The following is a 13509-nucleotide window of genomic DNA, read 5'->3' as shown; positions in this document are numbered from 1 at the left end:
CTGAGACTGGATTTAATTTTATTTTTTTGAGAGTAGATTGTTACAAAGATTTTTTTTTCCTGTATTATCTCTTGTGTTTGGAAGAATTTTATGACATGCGTGCAGTGGCAAAATATGATATATTTTTCCACAATCATTTGCTCTCACAAGTTATAAATTGCATATGTTTGGTGTGAATTTGGTTGAAATTGCCTGTGAGATGCTTTTTTAAAAAATATTAGAATTTTTTTTGTTGGTAGCCACCACATATGCAATATATAAACTTATAATTTTTGGGGGGAGGATTGAAAGAAACATATTTAATTTTTATTTCTCCAATTATGAGCGAGAAAGACATGATACCTATTTCTATTGGTAATGAATTATTTTGGAAAACAGAATTCATAATATTTTACAATTTGACATCTCTCATGAGCTTCAGCTTTCTAACTGAAGTGCTTATGATGTGTTTGAAAGTAACCATCCTGCTTCAGTTATACTGGTTTTCAATTTGCTTCAGTTTGCTTTCTGTATGCCTACCATATGCCATGATAACAGATTCCTTCAGTTTCAAATGCCACTGATAATACTTTGATGCCACAGATCATCAGCCGACCGTGAAGGAGAATTAAAAATTTATATAGCATGTTAATTTTTTTGCACTTATCTTACATCCATTTCACAGGGGAAATATTAGAGCTCTCAGTGATGATGCAGGTAGTTTAATTGCCTTATATACATATCTGTCTGACAGGCAGCTGTAGGCACATGCAGTATCTGTGTTGTGTTACACAATAGCTCTGAAATTTATCTTTTGCTGAAGAAAGCATTATCCTTTCTGGCAATTAAATATCTTATTTCTAGAATAGTAATTTTCTAAAATTTATGGCCAGTATTAACAGCTACTTTGTTTAAAATAAATGAAATTCTGAAGTCTTAATCTCTGTGATGAAGACAGAATTGTAAAGGGGACTGTAGCACAGAAGAGTTTTCAAATGTTTTCCTGAATTATAATGGTATGGTTTAATTTTTTAATTTATGTTTATTCCTACAGTGTTTCAAGTTGGTGGAAGAGGGAACCCAGATCTGTCTTTAAATTACTGTTAATGAAAATTGAAGTAATTGGCATTAATATAAAACATATAAAACTGTCTTTGACATGTAGTTTGTGTGAGTAGATTGTGTCCAAAATAAACAGCAGGCTACAGTATTGGTTTACCTTTGTAGCCCTCAGGGAGAACTAGGAGCTCATGTAAATTCCACTAAGATTGTTCTGGCCACACTCATGTTCTGTTTCAGAATTCTACCACTCCAAAAGTGCTGAAAGTAACATGACAGCCATTTTCTAACTGAACATTTGAGTAGCATGTTTTCCATTGCCTCAGTTTAGTTGGACAGTAGCAAACATTTAAATTTCTTGCTTTCTTCCAGAGTGCCGATGAGGGTTCCACTATATCCTGTGTCGTGGAGCGTACAAGGGGAGCCCTAGACTATGTGTATATAAGTTACATTATCTCACAGGTTGATTCCACTGGCATTAATTACTCAGTTACCGATTTTTCTAACAGCAGCGGCACTATCACATTCCTTCCTTGGCAGAGATCAGAGGTAAATCCTACCTTCCTGTTAACTATTCATCTTGTCCTTCGCAAACCTGCTGGAAAACACCTTCTCAGGATGGTTGACTAATTTTCTTACTTGAGAGTGTTTCCCTCACCTGGCTTTTGTTATATCTTGCAGGGTTTTTTGCCAACTAACAAGTGATAATTGCTTATAGATCTTTGTGTGTCTTGGTGCAGGGGTCACCATGTGTGCATGTGTATTTGAATATAATATGTGAGGTATATTTACATATATTAATGTATTAGATTTATGTGCATCTGTAGGTGTACTTGAAGTGTAGATAGTCTTGGGCTAAAATAATGGATCCAGTTACTTTTGAAATGTGAAAGTGGTTAGGTTGTAATATGAGTTTTGGAATTCAGATTTATCTCCACACCAATTAAATTGCAGTAAAGTTCACTGCTGTAATCTAGTGTTTTGCAGCTGCTGTTGGCCATATTCTGTACCTTTTGCATAATGTATTTCTATGAATTCAATCCTGACCCATGGCACAGGAATTTCACATTTATTTGGAGAAGATGTATAGGATGACAATACTGTAGAAAGTTAATGTGATAGAACAGAAAAGGTGAATTATTAGTAGAAAATGATGTCCTTAGTTTCACTTTTATCACTGACTTTTAAGTCAGTGTGGACTGACTTAAACCCACTGACCCCATTTGAAGAGATTCCAGTGGATTCAGTAGAACTGTGAATATGGTCACACTTGAACAATATAAGTGATTAGAGTTTGGCAAAAGCTTGTGGTGTCTGAAAATAATTTGTCATGTCGCTACTCATTCAGCTTTAATTCTCTATTCATTTGTATTTATGCATTGCGTATAGTTATATAAAGCAAAAATGCCCAAAGCTTCTCTAGTCTGGCAGCGTGGATGAGGTCTGCCTTATTCAGAAAAGGTCTAGGGTAGCCTCTTGCTCCATTGCTGTGTGGCCTAATTTGTTATGTACATGTGGAGAAGAAATAGATTGTGACTAGTTACCCATTGGATGAGATATCCTAAAAGACTTTCCGATGATGTTTCTGAGCTAGTCATTTCCATGATTCTAAATATGATCAGCTACTTAAACCCCTTCTTCTGCATGCTTGTCAAATCCTATCACAATGTACAGAAAGATGGCATTGTCTGAGGTGAATATGTTAGCCTGTGCAGAATAGGATATGTTAATTAGCAATATAAACTACAGTCTTACGTGTCAGGTGACATAAAAAGCTCACTTTACTTGGACTTTAAATTGGATGAATCCCTGTTATACCTCTCCAGAAACATAATTTCTTCAAGATTTTGAAATCTATCAAATGTTTTATTTTCAATATATACAATTTAAACTGCTTATGTTAAGGCAGGCAATAATTGCTTGCTTGGTTATGTGTTTAGGTAATTTCCAACACTTAAGAAAATATGTCTTCTGTCTATGGCAGCTCAGTAAAGTTGTTTTTGAATGTATATCCTAAACTCAAAATATTATTCTAGAAGTTAGATTAAATTATGTGGAAAGCAAAAATATTGTCTGCATTACTTTCAGAACTACACAGAAGATATAGCTGACTGACTAATCAAAGAATTTGATGAATTAAACAGGGTGGCTAAACTTATAAGTGATGTTTGTTGCACAGGTTGATTTCTCCATAATTTGATCCTTCTTTAGGTCTTAAATTTGCATGTTATTGATGATGATATTCCGGAGCTAAATGAATATTTCCGTGTGACGTTAGTCTCTGCAGTGTCTGGAGACGGAAAACTAGGTTCAACTCCTACCAGTGGAGCAAGTATAGATCCAGAAAAGGAAACTACTGATATCAGCATTAAAGCCAGTGACCATCCATATGGTAACAATGATGGAGATGATGCAGTCTTATTATAGATAATTGTATAGCTCTAGCTCAATAGATAAAAATCTTGTTTAGCCTTGAAAACTGAGAAAACAATGACAAGTATTCCACTTTATCTAACTTGAGAATGATTAATAATTTTTATGCAACAGAAAGCTGAGTTATGTATTCTTGAGAGTACTGCAAAAAGGCATCAGAGTTGCTCTAACCAAACAGATGGTGGTTCCTTTTGGAGAGCAAATAAAAGCGTCATATAGTTGATCCTGTACATTTTTTTTTCAGAGAGAAAATTCTACATGCTTATTGTACCAATAAGTAGCCAATACAGTGACATCTTGAGGCTCTTTTAAAAGTGACGTGTTAATTTCTGTGCTGTGGCTTAATCAAGACTGGTGTGGATTTCAGTGAGGGAGACACACAGCACATCCCTGGAAACAACATGAGTCCTAAAGGCATATAAAGAATTGGTTTTTTACATACAGTAATATTAAATATAAACATTATAAATAATTTTGTTTCTATTTATTGTCTTATTTTAAATTTGATGTGAGAAGCCATGTAAATTGTACTTAATTTCTGCCAGGTCTACTACAGTTCTCGATGGGGCCACCTCCTCAGCCAGATGATGAAATGATTCTGCCAGCTTCTGCTGTGCCCCATGTTACTGTTAAAGAAGAAGATGGACACGTCAGATTACTGGTAGTTCGTGCACAAGGCCTTCTTGGAACAGTTATGGTGGAATACAGAACAGTACCACTTACAGCTTTCAGTCCTAAAGATTATCAGGTATGACCACTGACAACGTGTGTAATTATTTTAGAACTTAAATAGAGCTATTTGTCCTGGAGAGAACCTTTAGTTTGAGTATTTTGTTTTATGTGGTGATGTAATAAATGAATATCTCTAAAAGTCCCTTCCAACCCCTACCATTCTATGATTCTATGATAATATGTAATACTTAAAAAATAAATATAGTTACCTGGCCTCTACCTCCTTTATGTGCAGCATGTTGTATTTCCTAGGCAAAAACCTCTGGATTTGGTTTTATTTTTCTTAAGAGAATTGCCAAGGCAGCGAGGAGTATTCAGTATTGTTGATGGGTATATCAGAGTTTATATGAGTATGCAGGTGCATGTTGAGGTTAAGATTAAGTTTGTACATACTTAGATTTATGCATGTTCAACAAAGGAGCCTATATGTGCCTGTATTTCCTGTCTAGCTGCACATTTGTGCAGAATAATATAGATGTCTGCAGATGCTCATAATTCTGTAAATTCAGATGCCTTTTTCTCATAACAAAGTTTCAGTAACTTTTTAAAAGCTTAAGTGAAGAAAAATAGATGGTTTGCCAATGAAAACAAAATCCAGGCTCTCTCTTTTTGCATATGGATGAAAACATTAGAATTGAACAAAGAAATGTGAAGAGATTTCATATTGCAGGCTGTTGTGGGCACGTTGGAGTTTCAGCCGAGAGAAAGATACAAGTACATAACTGTAAACATCACTGATAATTCTGTTCCTGAATTAGAAAAAACTTTTAAGGTGGAGCTGTTGAACCCAGAGGGCGGAGGTAAGGCATATATATAAATCCATTGGTTGTATTTTTATAATCTCTGCTCACCCCTTAAAATTTTACTTTTCTTACGTGTACTACTTCCTCGTTATTTCTAAAGATAAACAAGATGCTCACACCCCCAGGATAGCTATAATTTTTCTTAGGAAAGACAGGTTCTTCAAATACTTTGTTAATCATTGCTGGAAACCACCAAATCCTCCCCAAAGTATATTATTACCATGCATTAGTTCATTTAAAGGCAGTTGCTGCTCTGTAAATTACATAATTTCATGGTGGGTAATGAGAATTGTAAATTTTTTGTCTTTTTCTTTTCAGTCAGTATTTATAAAATATTTAAGGCTAAACAGACAAAGTTGAACTTTTTTTTTTTTTTCTGCCACCTCAGTGAAATGAGAGGAATTGCAATATGCTGGCTCATAATTCAGTCAATGGGATTATAGCATTAGGAGACAGTGGGTGTTGAGAGGCCTAAGGAGTTTAGCTAAACTGTAGAGGTAGCTGTTAGTTTTGTGGAAGAACAAGAAGGACACTCAATAGAAATCATGGTGTGTGATGTTAGTCTCACAAGAGATGACAAACCTTAGTGGTCCAGCCACATAAATGCCTCAGTTCTCACAGAATTTGTTTCTATTTGAGAAATTTTTTAAGGGCCATTGTAAACCTGGTTGGAGAAAAGAAAGTAGTGAGAAAAGTTGACAGACATAAAGTGACCTTTTAACTGATATTATTTTTTTAAGCTATTCAGATACACAAGTGTGATGCCTTTTGGGAAGTTATATCATACTACCCTGAATGTCTATTGTGCAGCTTGGCACTATGGTGGAACATAGTGATTCTTTTGATAAAGACTTCATGCCTGTAATTTTTTTGATTGAAAAAGGTTTTTTGTTTGTTTGTTCGTTTATTTTTGGGGTTTTTTTTTTGGTCAGGAAATTTAGGCATAAATTTAGTACTTAACTTAACAGTTACCCTTTTCACCCAAACCTTCTTTTTGTCCTTTGCAATACCATTGCAAACAAAGCTTAAGGTAAAGTCTTCATTAGTTATCTTTCTGTATATTTTTTTTCCAGCTTCTGTCAAGTGTTTGCTTTGTGAGAAAATATTAGAATAAAATGGTTTTGGGGATCCTAGTCTCTGAGGTTTTTTTTTTTTTTTTAATTCCCACTTCCAGGTCTCCTAAAATCTCATTTAGGAGAGAAAAAGGGGAAATACAAAGAAGGAACACAAAGAGGAAATGAAAGTGGGAAAGAGGGAAAAAGAAAGAAAGAAAAAAGAAAGAAAGAGAAAGAAAGAGGAAGGAAGGAAGGAAGGAAGGAAGGAAAGGAAGGAAGGAAGGAAGGAAGGAAGGAAGGAAGGAAGCAAGGAAGCAAGGAAAGAGAGAAAGAGAGAAGAAAACAGAAGTGTCTGTGTTTTCTTTCCTTCCGACCTTCCATTGTTATTTGCAATGTGATAAATGAAATAAGACATGCCATATAGAATACTTTTTCTGACTTTTATCAGAAATCTTGTAAACTTTAACATCCAAAATTGATGCCTTCCTAGAATACTTTTCTCTCTTTTTGTGTTGTCCAAAAGTGTTTAAATTACTTTCTGCTTTCTCTTTATTTATAAATGTATATATCTGTATATATCTGTATGTCTGTCATCTTAAAGTTGCTGAGCTCTTTAGAAATGATGACAGTGGTAGTGGTGATGGGAACATGGAATTCTTCTTTCCAACTGTCCATCAACATGGTAAGCATTTTCAATTAATCCTGTTTTATGTTGCTAATTTTAAGATCCTCATAAAGTACTATACTAACACAACTTGTCCTAGTATTACTTTACTTGCAGTTACAGGTGATTATTTTAGCTTTATCATAACATTCTGTCAAAACATTCTTTTCCTTTTTAGTTTAGGCATTATCTCAATACCAGTCAATATATAGTGTAACACAGGAAACAACAGCTTTTATTCCAAAATATCAAAATGATATTGTTGTAAAACATGATAGTATAGTTCCAGAACTACAGTTTGCAAAATTCATTTTGTTTGGAAAGTGTCAAATTTCTGGAGACCAAAAAGCAGACACTTTAAAAATTAAAGGTAATTTGAAAAATTACCTGATTTTATTCTTTGATAAATACTCTATGTTACTTTGATTCCCTGCATGTCAAAAGTACTCTTCAGGTAAGTTTTTTAAGGGATTTTTTTAAAGGAATGTTTTGATTGTCTTTCATTTCTGTAAGTTTGTGTTTATGTCATGACATACAGAAAACAAAAATGGTTTAATACTGAGAAAATTTTAAAAAACACTAGGTGCGTAAATAGCATAATATCTTAGGGAAACCCTTAGTCATACAGGACTTCAAATTAAACCCTACACACCGGGAAATGTTATATGAGCATCCATTATTCCAATTGAGTAATTCATTCCCCTGTGACAGCCTGATTTTAAACTTTATTTGAAAACACAAAGGGTTTCAGTTTAAATCTAAGTCTGTGGTTTAGACACTTTTTGATGTTATTTTTTTTAAGTGGTGCTTCCCTTTTTCTCATTTTCAGAAATGGAAATTAAGCTCCAAGCTCTTTTTCTGTCTGAGCATCAAGTTATCATACACAAGATAATCTTTTTAGTAGTAAGATTTACTGGAATTGTCTTTTTTTTTTTTCTTTTTCTTTTTTTTCATTCCAATTTCTGTTACAATGAGACTTTCATTAATCTGGACTATCAGTTTACACTGTGGTTTATCATATAACTCCGCACCATCTTAAATTTTGCTCCAGTTTCATTTGTTAAACCTGTAATTTCCTTTCTGTTCTTTCTCTAAAATATTAATATTTATTTTTGTTACATTGTTCTGTAGAAGAGCTGCCAGGACTGCATTACTGAAAGTCAGTTCTTTATCCATGTGGGTAGTTGTCATGCATTTAAAAACACAAACCCAAAGATAAAACAGTCATGCTCTCCTATGTATTTTTTGTAATGTATATGTTTAGCTGTTTTCTTCATGTAAGACAAGATGCCAGAAAAAATAACTAGAAAAAAAATAACTATTTTTGGAACTTGCACTTAACAGCTAGCTTGGGAATCGCATCCCACATCCTTGTGACTATTGAGGCTTCTGATGATGCTCATGGTGTGTTTGAGTTCAGTACTGAGTCACTCTCTGTAAATGGAACCGAGCCTGAAGATGGAGATAGCAATATTGTGCTGCAGGTCAGAAAGCTCTGAGTCGCATTGCTGTGCAGTCTTCATCAGTCTCTGTTTTCAGTGGGCATTCTGTGATGATTTTGCCACATCTGTAGGGTTTATAGCAACTTTATTATGCACATCTGTTTTGCCATTTCATACTAACTTTTGTAGTGTGTATCGTTCATCTGGAAGCTAAAATGATGTAATAATATCCACAGTTTCAAAATTGCTTCTACTTATTTACACTTGGGGTGCTACTATCTTAAAATAGCAATGTTGATACAATAAATAAAGTGAATCTGAAGTAGTAAAGATTACGTTGTTTTTTTAAGACATGATTTTGTTTGAAACCCATCACGTCAATATCTTTGCTTAACTCCATCGCATACCGTTAGAACAAAAATATACAGATCTTTATATTGTTCTTTTAGGTTGTGAGAACGCATGGGACTTTGTCTGAGGTGACACTGCACTGGATCATAGTCTGTGATCTTACCAAAGATCTGATGTCTACAGATGGGAATGTAACATTTAATGTTGGCCAAGTGAAAGCAAACATTACAGTACAGGTTTCTCCTGATGAAGTTCCTGAATTGGATAAGGTGTTTTCAGTTTTGATTGTCAATATCTCCAGTGGTCGTCTTGGAAACCATACTAATGCAACATTAACTGTTTTAGCTAATGATGATCCATATGGAGTCTTCATCTTTTCTGAGCAAAACAGACCAATAAAAGTTGAAGAAGAAACCAAAAATATCTCCCTGACAATAGTAAGGGGTGGTGGTCTCCTTGGTTCCGTAATGGTGACATATAGAACTCTTGGTGATGATGAAGAGTCAGTCTTTCTTCCGCCTGATGTCATTAGAGCAGCAGAGGGAAAAGATTATATACCCATTACAGGTTACATGATCTTCACAGCCAATGAAAGTGAGGCCACAATATATCTGCCTATTTTGGATGATGATGATCCTGAGAGGTCAGAATCTGTTTTTGTGGAGCTAAGCAGTATTGTTTTGATCGAGAAAGCACAGGATCGGCCAAGTAAGTGTCTTAATGTATGTAAAACCTACTATGTAAATATGAAGGCTAGAATTTGTATTTAATAGGATAAAATCTGCCATAATATAATTAAAACACCAAAAGCATATTGGGACATTTTGTAATTATACTATGTCCAATTAAAAAAAAAAGAAATTATTGAAATCTAGTATTGAGTAACTACTAAACTCACATGCATGTCTATGAACTGTACCGCTACAGTTAACAAGCATCTCAGCACCCGCTCACTAAGTTTTCTTTACTTTTCAGTTGAAAATTCTCCTCGACTCGGACTAGTGAGTGAGACAATAGCCCATGTAATTATCAATGCCAATGATGATGCTTTTGGAACACTTCAGCTTTCAGCTTCAACTGTGCGAGTTGCTGAAAATTATGTTGGACCAATCATTAATGTGACGAGGACTGGGGGAATATTTGCAGATGTTTCTGTGAAATTTAAAGCTATGCCAATAACTGCAACAGCTGGTAAGAAATTAGAAGAGCAGAAGTATGTAGTCTATGTTAAAGTGGAAAGAGCATGCCGTAGATTGAATGCACTACTGTATAACAAGTCCCTAAAAAAGTAGTGAGACCTTTGCTGACTCCACTTAGCAAATAGGAATCCAAGTCCTCCGGGAGACGTCATGCATCAGCTTTTAGAAAGTTCTGAGACGCTATCACTGAACAATCCAGCAAAATAAATGAGTGAAGGAGTATTTGTTTGCCTAGTAGTCCACCACCTCTCCAAAAAAAACCCACAAAACCCCATAAAAAATACTAAAGTAGTATCTGTAGCTACTATTTACAATACTGTTCCATGTAACAGTAAACCAACCATTAAACCAACCATTTTAAACCAACCATTCATTGTTTAGGTGAGCTTATTGGAGAGGAAGTGAAAGTTGGGGCCTCAGCTGCAAAACAAACAGGCAAAAAAACAGTACAAACCCAAGATTTGAACTTTCTTGCAAAAGAGAAGGTACATAAAGAAAGGAGAAAAATTACCAAGTGTGCAAGGTCAAAACCACTTAGTTTAAATGAAACCAACTGTATTTCAGTTATGTCCAAAGTTGAATAGGTGAGCGTTGCAGATGGAGTGACACATGTCACTCACAAGAGAGAGCTACTAAAATGTTTAGTGCTTAAAACAGCAATTTAACAAAGTTTGCTGAGAAATATGACAGTGGTTTAACAAGATTTGACGGCAAGGTTCACTTGATATGTATTGAATAGAGCAAGAGACCCTACCATTGAGTCATGAGGTTCAGAAATGACCTCCTTGTTTTCTAAACTTCTCAGAGGGGTATTTAGGTGCAGCTGGTATTTTAGTTTTCTTTTTATGTAACAGACTTTTCTAAATATGTGTGTAGCTAGATTGGTGTCAGAGTGTGCTCTGAGTTAGTTTCTAAAGCAAAGCCATTTTCTAGCATATTACAGTTGTTCATCTAGACATTCTTAGATGCAGGTTTGCCTGAAGTGAGGTCCACACACAAAATGTGCCCTTTATTAAGATCTACTTTGACAAAGGTGTTTCTGTTTACTTTCCTCTCTAGGAAGCCAAAGAGCAAATAGAAATCAAAGACAGAAAAATCTTGGTAGTATGATTTTGTCAATGAAAGACAATATTAGACCTTTTGTAACTACCCCTTGGTCTAACAGTCAAAAGGTTTTGGCTAAGTCAAGTTTTATTTTAATCCATTGAGATAACTAAAAGGCAATGGGAAATAAAAAAGACTGTATTTTCTGTGTCTGAAGATAAAGAAAAAAACCCAGAAAAACATGGATAAATGTGTGTGTAAGAAAAAGAAACGACAAGTATTTTTCACGTTGTTCAATACATTGCACCATAATGCTTTCATGTTCTGTGTTTCTTATTTTGTCTTTTTAATCTACAAATCTAGGTGAGGACTACAGTGTAGCCTCATCAGATGTCGTCTTACTAGAAGGGGAAACAAGTAAAGCTGTGCCAATTTATATAATTAATGATATAAATCCAGAAGTTGAAGAGTCATTTTATGTTCAGCTGCTGAATCAAACAACAGGAGGAGCGTTGCTTGGATCTTTAACTAGGGCTGTCATAATTATTGAGGCTTCTGATGACCCATTTGGATCCTTTGGTAAAGGACTCTTATTTGCATATTTTCTCTCTTCTATTAATATTTTTACTGCAGATTTGTGGGTGAGCTGTTACTGGGCAGCTGAATAAAAGCTTTCAGAAAACAAAGAGAAAGCCTAGATGTATACATAAAAAGAAAAGATAAACAAAATTAAAACGTATAATTAAGGAGTAATACTGCTTTACTGTTATGAAAAAGTATGATTTAGTCTGTTGATGTAGGAAGATTTTGGAATCTCCCAATAGAGATAGATGGATTTTAATTTAATGTAAACATTATATCTGTTTCAAGTGCTATGTTTTTACCAGGTTTGAGCCTAAATCTGCATTCCAGTATTTGTTGCTTAAACATTTTGATATCTTTGTTTTACTAGATAATTAGACAAAGAAGATTTAAAAATCACTGGAAATAGAAAAACACGAAGAGATATTAAGTTACCATATCTTATTTTCTATCAAGTACTTTAATTTTTCTTCTGCCTGTCATTATCAATAAAACAAATTGTGTATACTTTCCAAAATTTATTTTATTACACGCATTTTGAAAAGAGTTTTGGACATTTCAAAAACATGATGGTATTTTAGTGATCTGTCTTTTTTTTGTTTGTGTTTGGTTTTTGGTTTTTTTCTTCTGCCTTTTACTTTGACTCATCTTTTCTCCCTTCAATACCCTACTTAATTCCTGTTGTTCCATTTTGTCAGCAAAATGTGCTAAAGAGAGAAAAAATGTCAAAAATAAATAATTCTGGATGGGTAATTAATTGACTTAATTCTTAAAAATTGGAAGTTTAATACAATGAAGAGTTTTAATTGAAACAATTTTAGATGGAATATGTTGACTTATTTTTTCAGTAAGTGAGATGAAAGCTGCTAAAGTTTCTTTGCTGGGAATAAATAATTATGAATGTCTTCTAAGAGCTTAGAAACAGCTCATGGTTAGCCTTGAACAGTGAGTACACTGGAATAAATTTTTCCACGAGGGCTTAATTTTCATATTAATTTCCTTTGCAGATGAAAGTATTATTACCGAAAGTTTGCTTTTAAGTTAAAATCTGATGAAAAGTGATTTACTTGTGCAAGTAAATGAAGTAAAGCAAAATAAAACTATGTACTTCAGGAGCTGATACTTGCTATTTCATTGTTACTGAATCCATTTTTTTGTGCTGTACTTCAGTTTTTCAGATTACCGAATTCACTGTGGAGGAACCTGAATTTGGATCTGTAATCATAAATCTGCCAATAATCCGCAATGCTGGGACACTTGGTAATGTTACTGTTCAGTGGGTTGCTGCCATTAATGGGCATCCTGCTGATGCGGACTTGCAGGTCTCCTCGGGTAATATTACTTTTGCCCCTGGGGAAGCCATTCAGATGTTGCTGTTGGAAATTCTGGCTGATGATGTTCCAGAAATAGAAGAAGTAAGTAAAGCACTTACATCTTTATTGAACAGAGTCAGAGTTTTAATTTGTTACAGAAATGTGTGCAAAGAAAGAAAAGGACAATCTGGCAGGAAGGTGCAAGAAGTTCAGATTTTACTTTGCTTGTGATTGTTGTTAGAAATATCAAAAACTGTTTGGCTGCATTATTTCTTTTTCTTTTTTTTTCCTTTTTGAGATTGTCCGTGTAGAATTAACTCAGGCGTCCAATGGTGGTGCTATTGGGTTAGATGGCGTGGCAAATGTTATAATACCTGCCAATGATAATCCTTATGGCACAGTTTTCTTTCATCAACCCTTATATCGAATTCAGGAGCCGCTAGAAAGAAATTTGCTTGCAAATATAACAGTCAGGCGAAGGTTTGTATAATGTTTGCTTTATTTTATCTGTAATGGTTTTTTTTTTTCCAGTTTTGTCTGTAATTTCAAATATCAGGGTCCTTTTTATAAGTATTTGTCCCAATTTCTTGATGTGCAATCAATGGATTTTTATTTCATATACATTGCTTTTGAACTGTGTGTCTGCTTATTAGAAATGTGCCTAAACTACTTAAATGTAACAGACATTGTAATGTACAACATACACCTGATGTACATAGTGTACTTGAAGTTTCATTTTACCTATTTAATCATCAAATCATTTAAAGCTGCACAACAGCCTGCTCCTGTGCTTTGAACTGCAGGACAAAATAAGCCAGCCTTTGTGGGATCGAAAGAAATAAGAAAAGGGAAA

General features: G+C 34.4%; 1 protein-coding gene across 1 annotated transcript in view; it reads left to right on the top strand.

The window, feature by feature from the left end:
- Window positions 1-13509, top strand: part of ADGRV1 (adhesion G protein-coupled receptor V1) — a 270716-nt gene that overhangs the window by 40019 nt on the left and 217188 nt on the right. The window contains exons 22-32 of the mRNA XM_062018552.1: window positions 1411-1587; window positions 3250-3430; window positions 4017-4219; window positions 4874-5003; window positions 6663-6743; window positions 8070-8209; window positions 8617-9226; window positions 9494-9709; window positions 11125-11340; window positions 12514-12758; window positions 12955-13136. Coding sequence (XP_061874536.1) covers window positions 1411-1587; window positions 3250-3430; window positions 4017-4219; window positions 4874-5003; window positions 6663-6743; window positions 8070-8209; window positions 8617-9226; window positions 9494-9709; window positions 11125-11340; window positions 12514-12758; window positions 12955-13136 — 2381 coding nt within the window. The remainder of the gene's footprint in view (window positions 1-1410; window positions 1588-3249; window positions 3431-4016; window positions 4220-4873; window positions 5004-6662; window positions 6744-8069; window positions 8210-8616; window positions 9227-9493; window positions 9710-11124; window positions 11341-12513; window positions 12759-12954; window positions 13137-13509) is intronic.

Source organism: Colius striatus, chromosome Z (genome assembly GCF_028858725.1).
Source record: "Colius striatus isolate bColStr4 chromosome Z, bColStr4.1.hap1, whole genome shotgun sequence".
In the NCBI taxonomy this organism is placed as follows: domain Eukaryota; kingdom Metazoa; phylum Chordata; class Aves; order Coliiformes; family Coliidae; genus Colius; species Colius striatus.
The sequence above is the reverse complement of the archived record's forward strand: the minus strand, read 5'-3'. Positions and strand labels throughout refer to the sequence as shown.